Source organism: Eimeria acervulina, genomic scaffold (genome assembly GCF_000499425.1).
Source record: "Eimeria acervulina Houghton genomic scaffold, Eah_scaff118, whole genome shotgun sequence".
NCBI lineage: Eukaryota > Apicomplexa > Conoidasida > Eucoccidiorida > Eimeriidae > Eimeria > Eimeria acervulina.
In genome coordinates this window covers 1-8,275 of record NW_013550350.1, presented here as the reverse complement: position 1 = coordinate 8,275, position 8,275 = coordinate 1, and the positions used below count along the sequence as shown (strand labels likewise).

General features: G+C 45.0%; 1 protein-coding gene across 1 annotated transcript; it reads right to left on the bottom strand.

Annotated features, from left to right (window-relative positions):
- Positions 1–4,729: 4,729 nt before the first annotated feature.
- Positions 4,730–8,275, bottom strand: EAH_00018090 (hypothetical protein; the record flags this gene model as incomplete). Its single annotated transcript, XM_013397522.1, has 3 exons — positions 4,730–4,989; positions 6,222–7,908; positions 8,173–8,275. Coding segments are annotated over 3 exons (2,050 nt in total), but the record flags the coding sequence as incomplete, so codon positions are not given.

Genomic DNA, 8,275 nt, shown 5'->3' with positions numbered 1-8,275 from the left:
TATATATATATATATATATATATATATATGTTGTTGTGCATACACCCCATCGCTTAGCAGAAACTAGAGCAGGTTTCGGCTAGCAATTAAGGGTTTGTAACCTCTTTCTCTGAGCATTCCTAAATAACGCAGACGCTCCCCAGAGAAGGCGCACTAAAACATACACACACACAAACCCTAAACCCTAAACCCTAAACCCTAAACCCTAAACCCTAAACCCTAAACCGTAAGTAAGACCTTAAAAAAGCAAAAAGAAGCCCTAAACCCTTAGAATGCAAACCATAAACACTACAACTCAAACATATTAACAGCAAACCCTAAACCCTAAACCCGTAAGCAACAAACTACAAAACCTAAACCCTAATTCTCTGAGCCGGAACCCCTAAACCCTAAACCCTAAACCCTAAGCCCAAACCCCGTTGGATACTTCGAGTATATTAATTAATTAATTAACCAATTGATTAATTAATTAATTAAACAAAAATATAAACAGAAAATAAACAAAATTAAATTTATTTTTAATTTATTTATTTTGATGCCTTCACCTCTACGGAGGCGCCGTTGGCGATGAACACCGCCGGGCAGACTTCACCCCGAATCCCTAAAAAATAAATAAATAAATAAACAAATAAAATAAATAAATAAATAAATAAATAAATAAATAAAATAAAATAAAATAAATAAATAAATAAACAAAATAGATAGATAGGTAAATAGATAAATAGTTAATACAGCGAAAAAATTAATAATTGAATAAATGAAGCAAAGTAAATATATGTAATGAAGTAAATAAATAAAATAAACGAATAAACTAAGTAATTAATAAATAATAAAATGAGTAAATAAACATTTTAATGTCTCTCTATAAAGCCTGTTTTGATTAATTAATTAATTAATTTATTTATTTATATTTAATTAATCACCAGAGAGAGTAAATGCAGACAAACAAATGCCGTTTAGAAAAAAAGATAAACGTGATGGGGTGTCTGACAAATCCAACGCGCAGCTCTGCAAACAAAACGCAAAAATAAATTAATTAAATTAATATAAATAAATATTAATATAAATAAATATTAATATAAATAAATATTAATATAAATAAATATTAATATAAATAAGTAGATAAATAAATAAATATAAATCTAAATATAAATAAAAAAGGTAAAAGGGTAAATAAATAAAAAATAAATAAATATAAATATAAATATAAGCTGATATAAATATAAATATAAGTATAATTCAGTAAATATCAATAAATAAATATAAAAATTTACGATTAAATAAATTAATACAACAAAATAAATAAATAAATACAAGTATAAACAACAACAAATAAATAAATAAAACAAAACACAAAAATAAACATAAAGATGTATTTAGTAATAAATAAATAAAAATATTAAAGTAATAATAAATAAACAAAAATAAATAGACACAACGAAAAAAGAAATAAACCGAAGGAGACATTTAATTATAAACAACAATAAACAAATAAAATAATAATATAAACATATATATATATATATATGTATGTATATAATCTGCGATATATAAACAACACACAAAACAAACAAAAGAAATAAATGAAAATAAAAATCAAAAGCAACACGAGACATTTAACTGAAAAAGAAAAACAGCAGAACCCAGCCAAGAACAAGCCCTAAACCCTAAACCCTAAAACCCTAAACCCTAAACCCTAAACCCTAAACCCTAAAATAAATATAAACCCTCCTCACTATGACATCCCCTGCTTCGATTGCTGTGCCCTCCGCATCCCCCAAAGTCGCCATCCAACTGCACACAAACCCTAAACCCTAAACCCTAAAACCTAAACCCTAAAACCCAAACCCTAAACCCTAAAACCTGAACTCTAAACCCTAAAAAGCCCTAAACTCTAAACCCCTAATCCCTATACCCTAAAACAAATATAAACCCTCCTCAGTAAACCCTAAACCCTAAACCCTAAACCCTAAACCCTAAACCCTACGCTCGTTGTTTATTTTGTAGAATTGAATAAGTAGAAAATTCTTCATGAAGAGGATAACAACAAACCCCTACGGAGATGCGGCCCGCCGCTAACACCAAAACCTCTGTAAATAAAAACATAAAATTAAATTAATTAAATTAATTAAATTAAATTAAATTAATTATATTAAGTTGAATTAAATTATTAGAAGCAGAAAGTAAAGACAAGGAAACAAACAAATACAAACAGAAAACCCATGCAGATCGTCAGCACGTAACGATATTCTGCTGCTGCTGCTGCACTCTCTGCTGCTGCTGCTGCTGCTGCTGCACTGTCTGCTGCTGCTGCTGCTGCACTATCTGCTGCTACTGTTGCACAATATAAAAGAACAGACAAATGAAGAAGAATAAACAAATAAGACATCGAAGACAGAAACGAATAAACGAGGAAACAATAAATAAATAGATAAATAAACAAATAAATAAATAAATAAATAAATAAATAAATAAATAAATAAATAAATAAATAAATAAATAAAAATAAACAAACCAAATAAACATTTATCTTGTTCTATTGATGTTGCAGCAACAGCAATTCCTTCGCCCTCTAAAATAAATTTATTTTTTATTGACAGACTCCGCGACTCTGTCCTGCGGTGTACGTACACCCCACCAAATTAAATATAATTAATTAGCAGCAGCAGCAGCAGCCTTGCTGCTGCTTCTGATGCTGATGCTGCTGCTGATGCTACTCTCCCATGTACTCCAGCAGCAGCAACAGCAGCAGCAGCAACAACAGCAGCAGAAGCAGCAACAACACCAACGGCAAGAGCTAAAACAGCAGCAGCAAGAGTCAAAACAGCAACAACAGCAGCAACAAGAACAACTGCAGCAACAACAGCAGCGAAAGCATCAACAGCAACAGTAGCAGAAGCAGCAGCAGCAACAGCAGTTTGTTCTGACTGCATGCAGATGCCGTCTGTTTGTCTGCGACCACTGCTGCGAATATCTTGAAGAGATACACTGCCTTCCTCCATATTTGCTGCTGCTGCTGCTGCACTATCTGCTGCTGCTGCTGCTGCTGCACCACTAGCCCCCCTTCTTCGTAAGCAGCACTGACGCAGCCCTGGGATGTGTCTTGCTGCTGTTCCTGCTGCAGCAGCAGCCGTCAGCAGCACAGCTACCACGCATTGCAGCATTGAGTGCAGCCTGGGGCCCTCTGCAACGGCAGCATAACCATTCCTAGATCCCTTCATTTTGCTGCTGCTGCTGTTGCTGCTTCTGTTGCTGTTGCTGCTGCTGTTGAGGCGGTTCTGCAGCTTCTGCTGCAGCTGCTCCAGTGCAGCTGTTGTTGCTGATGTGGATGCTGCTGCTGTTGCTGCAGTGCTGCTGATCCTGTTGTTTGTGGTACTGATGGAGTCTCTGCTGCTGTTGCTGCTGCTGCTGCTGCTGCTGCTGCTGCCGCTGGGGTTTCTGCTGTTTGCTGCTGCAGGCAGGAGATAAGCGTCTGGTTTCTGTGCGTTGTTGTGAAGCCGGTATAAATAATTAAATTAAAAGAATTTATTTTTTTAATTTAACTGCAAAGAAAGTAATAATAAAAGAAGAAATAAAGAGAAGCAGCCACAGAAGCCAGCCAGGTGTATACGCAGCTAAAGACAGAAGAGAGACATAATAAAAGAAAGACAACAATAAAACAAATTAATAAAAAGAAAGAAGTCAAAGAAAAAGAAGCTTCACTTCAGTGTGTACCTCAAATAAGCAGCAGCAGCAGCAGCAGCAACAGCAGCAGCAGCAGCAGCAGCAACAGCTGTCGGCTGCCTACGAGTGCCTTCTCTTTGATGTTTGTTTTTCTTCTCAGAATTATAATTATTATTTTATTTTATTTAAATTTAATTCTTTGTGCTGTTAAATTATTTATTTTTTGCTGTTTACAAAGTCGGCTTTGCTCGTTTTCTGCTGTTCCTGCTGCTTCTGCTGCTGCTGCTGTTTCTGCTGCTACAGCAACAGCAACAGCAGCAGCAGCAGCAGCGGCAGTGGGGCCCCCCGGCGAGCCAGCAGCAGTAAAACTTCTCTCGCTCTAGTTGTGCCTACCAAAGTAAATATTGTTTTAAATTTAATTTATTTATATAATCACACAGAGCCTTAAAGAGCTGCCTATACACCCGAAGCCCCGTCAGTCTGCTGCTACAAATATTTCTTGTTGCTTCTACTGCTGCTGTTGCTGCTGAAGCTGCAGCAGTCATCATTGCACTTAGCTCCGCCGCTGTCGCTCCAGCTGCTGGAGAATAACCTGTTGCTGCTGTTGTTGCTGTTGCTGCTGCGTGTGCAGCAGCAACAGCAGCAGCAGCAGCAGCAACAGGTCAGCAGCGTGACCAGCAGCAGCAGCAGCAAAAACCAGCAACAACAGCTAACCCCCCAGGAGCAACAGCAGCAGCAGCACCACCACCACTAACAGCATCAGCAGCAACAGCAACAGCTAACCCCCCAGGAGCAACAGCAGCAGCAGCACCACCACTAACTCCACAGCAGCAGCATCAGCAGCAGCAGCAGCAGCAGCAGCAGGATGGCTGTGCCGAAGGGTAAGCGCAGCGCTTCATTATGCAGGAAGCGTCAGCACATTATTTTTTGTGATCAGCTCGACAGCAATTATAAAAGAAGAAGAGAATGGTTCTATCGCAGCAGCAGCAGCATCTCTTCTTTGCTGCCTCTGGCGAATCTAAAGGAACGAAATAAACAAATGCTGCAGCAGCAAAAGCAGCTCAACTCAGTCGCACAACCGTTCAGATTCCCTGGCTTCTGGCCTGGAAGGTACGCACAAGCTGCTGCTGCTGCTGCTGTTGCTGCTGCTGCTGCTGCTGCTGTTCTTGCTGCTGCTGCTGTTGCTGCTGCTGTTGATGCTGCTGCTGTTCTTGCTGCTGCTGTTCTTGCTGCTGCTGCTGCTGTTCATGCTGCTGCTGTTGCTGCTGCTGTTGTTGTTACTGCTGCTGTTGTGCTGCTGGCGCTGCTGCTGCTGCTGCTGTTCACCTTTTGCATGCGAAAGTAAAGCAGTAGCAGCAGCACAGCAGCAGCAGCAAATGTTTGGTTGTGTTTGCTGCTTCAGGTTTGTACTTGAAAAGGCTTTAAAGCTGCTGAAGAAGTAACAGCTACTGCTGCAACATGAACGAAAACAGCAGCAGCAGTGGCAGCACGGTTTGCTGCGGCCGCTGCAGCAAGAGCAGCAGCGGCAGGAGCAGCAGCAACAGCAGCAGCAGCAGCAGCAATAGAAACCGCTTTTTGTGCGGAGGGGTAATTTTTTTGTCTGAATAACATATGGTGGCTTATGCTTGAGGTTTTAGTGTTTAGGGTTTAGTGTTTAGGGTTAGGGTTTAGGCTTTAGGCTTTAGGGTTTAGGGTTTATGGTTTAGGGTTTTAGTGTTTAGGGTTTAGGATTTAGGGTTTAGGGTTTCGTATGGATCAGTAAAGGGCCTTAAATGCAGCCTTCTGCTGTTCTGTTGGTAGCAGCAGCAGCAGCAAATGCAGCGGCAACCGCGGCACCTTCCTGCTGCTGCTGCTGCTGCTGCTGTTTGTGCTGCTGTTGCTGCGGCAGCAGCAGCAGCAGCAGGTGTTTGCTTCTGCATGCATAGCAAAGGCTGCTGCTGCCTGCTGCAGCAGCGCAGCATTCGCCACCCCGTTTCTGTTGAGAAGCAGCGTTGCTGCTGCAGCAGCAGAGCCATCAGCAGCAGCAGCAGCAGCAGCAGCACCCGAAGGCAGCACCAGAGATCGCCGGAGCAGCAGCTTTGCTTGCAATGAAGTGGGTATACACTCCACATGATGTCTTGCTGCAGCAACAGCAGCAGGATCTGATGCAGCAGCAGCAGACAGCAGCTCTGCAACAGGAGGTAAGCATAATGAGCCCAGTAGAAAGACAAGAGGAGGAGGGCCCCCTCTGCTGCTGCAGCAGAGTTTGCTGTTGCTGCTGCTGCTGTTGCTGCTGCTGCTGCTGCTATTCCTGTTGCGCGCATTTTTGCTGCTGGAAACGCTCCTCCTGTACTTGCTGCTGCTACTGCTGCTGCAGCTGCTGCTTCTGTTGCTGCTGCTGCAGTAACAGCAGCAGCTGCTGCTGCAGCAGCAGCAAGAGTGTTTATGTGCAACAATGCGGGGGTAGAAAGTATTAACAGCCAGCAGCTGCAGCAAGCGAGCGAGAAGCAGAGGAGACACAGCAGCAAGAGGCATGGAGTAGAGAGACAGCTGCAGCAGCAAGAAACTGTAATCCTTACACCGCTGATACACCTGCTGCTGCCGCTGCTGCTGCTGCTGCTGCTGTTGCTGTTGCTGTTGCTGTTGCTGTTGCTGCTGCTGCTGCAGCAGCAGAGGAGGGCAAGCAGGATGTGCTGTTAGGGCCTCAACAGCTACAGGACACAGTAAGAATTGCATTTCTTGCTGCTGCTGCTGCTGCTGCTGCTGCTGCAGCAAGCGCTTGGCAATAGCAGCAGCAGATCTTTCAGCAATTGCCCATAGATTAGAAAGAACAGCAAACGCTGAGGGATGCCGCAGCAAATCAAAGTGCAGCAGCTTCAGCAGCTTCGTCTCTTCCGCTAGCAAACCCCCTGCTGTCAGCACCACCTCCACTGGCTGCACTGCAGCACGAGCCCTTGCTGCTGTTGCTGCTGCTGCTGTTGCTGCTGTTGTTGCTGCTGTTGTTCCTCCTGCTGTTGTTGCTGCTGCTGCTGATGGCGGGGTTGCTGCAGGAAGCATCTCGCTGCTATAGGAAGTGCAGCACCCAAACAGCTGCAGCAAATCTCCATGCTGCTGCTGCTGCTGCTGCTGCTGCAGTTGTTCGTCTTTGATCGCGTTCTCAGGTTCTAGGCTGTTGCTGAGTTTTTGTATTGCGCTGCTGCTGCTGCTGCTGCTGCCGCTGCTGCTGCGGGGGGAAGCATGTACTACCTCTGCAACGGCTGCTGCTGCTGCTTCCGCTGCAGCAGCGCGTTGTTTGTTGAACGCATTTGCTGCTGCTGCTGCTGCTGCTGCTGCTGCAGCAGACTCTGCGTATGCTGCAGTATTGTTTGTCTTATAATACTCTTGACTCCTTTCTATGAAGACATCTGCTATCTTTCCAGCAGCAACAGTGCAGCAGCAAATCCGCTGCAGCACAGACTTAGGACAAACTGCTGCTGCTGCAAGGTGCAGCAGCAGTAGCTCCAACGTCTCTTGCTGCTGCTGCTGTTGCTGCTGCTGCTGCTGCTGCGCTGCTGCTGCTGCTGCTACCGGCTGGTGACGCAGCCAACAACCGGCGTCTGTAGATTGAGGTCTTCTCACTTCGGGAGTTAGTTGCTGCTGCTGCTGCTGCTGCCTCTGCTGCTGCTGCTTTTGCTGCTGCTGCTTCTGCTGCTGCTGCTGCTGCTGTTGACGGCAACAGCAGGCGCCAAAGTCGCTGTTGCTGTTGTTGCTGCTGCTGCTGCTGGAACCCGTTGGGTGAAGGGGTGTGATCCATGCTGCTGCTGTTGTTGCTGCTGCAGTTGCTGTTGCTGCTGCAGGTGCTTCTGCCTGGGGCAGCACATGGAATCTGCTGCTTGCAGCAGCAGCAGCGGTATCTCTGTCGCTGTTTTTGTTATTGTTGTTGGTGTTGTTGCTGCTGCTGCTGCTGCTGCGGTGCTTCAGCTTGCTGGCTGCTGTTCCTGCTGCTGCTGCAGTAGCACGCCTGCTCTGCAGAGGGAGAGGCAGCACTGGCATGGTGCGTCGCTGCTGCTGCTGCTGTTGCTGCTGCTGCTGTTGCTGTTGGTGCTGCTGCTGTTGCTGCTGCAGCTGCTGCTGCAAGTTCCTTGCCTCCCGCTTGTGCTGCAGCAGATGCATGGCCGTCTCCTCCAGCAGCTGCTGCTGGAGGACGAGGTGTATATACACAGCAGCAAGGTGCAGCGTCTGCTGCTGCAGCTCAAACTCATGCTGCAGCGCCACCAACGTATCCATCTGCAGCAGCAGCAGCAGCAGCATGAACAACAACAGCAGCAGCTGCAGCAGCAGCAGTATTTTGAATCAGACTACGGCAGCAAGAAAGGTTGACCAAAGGGCTGAACCAGCAGCAACAGCAGCAGCAAAAAAAGCAGCAGTACCAGCAACAACAGCAGCAGCGCCAGCAACGAGAAACTGCAGCAACAGCAGCAAGCAGCAGCAACAGCAGCAGCAGCAACAGCAGCAGCAGCAACAGCAGCAGCAGCAACAGCAGCAACTGACGGATATTTCAAAAAAAGGCAGGAGGAGTCCTTTTGCTTCCTCCCACAAGACGTTGCACTGTGCTTCCTGCTGCTGCTGCTGCTGCTGCTGCTGCTGCTGCTGC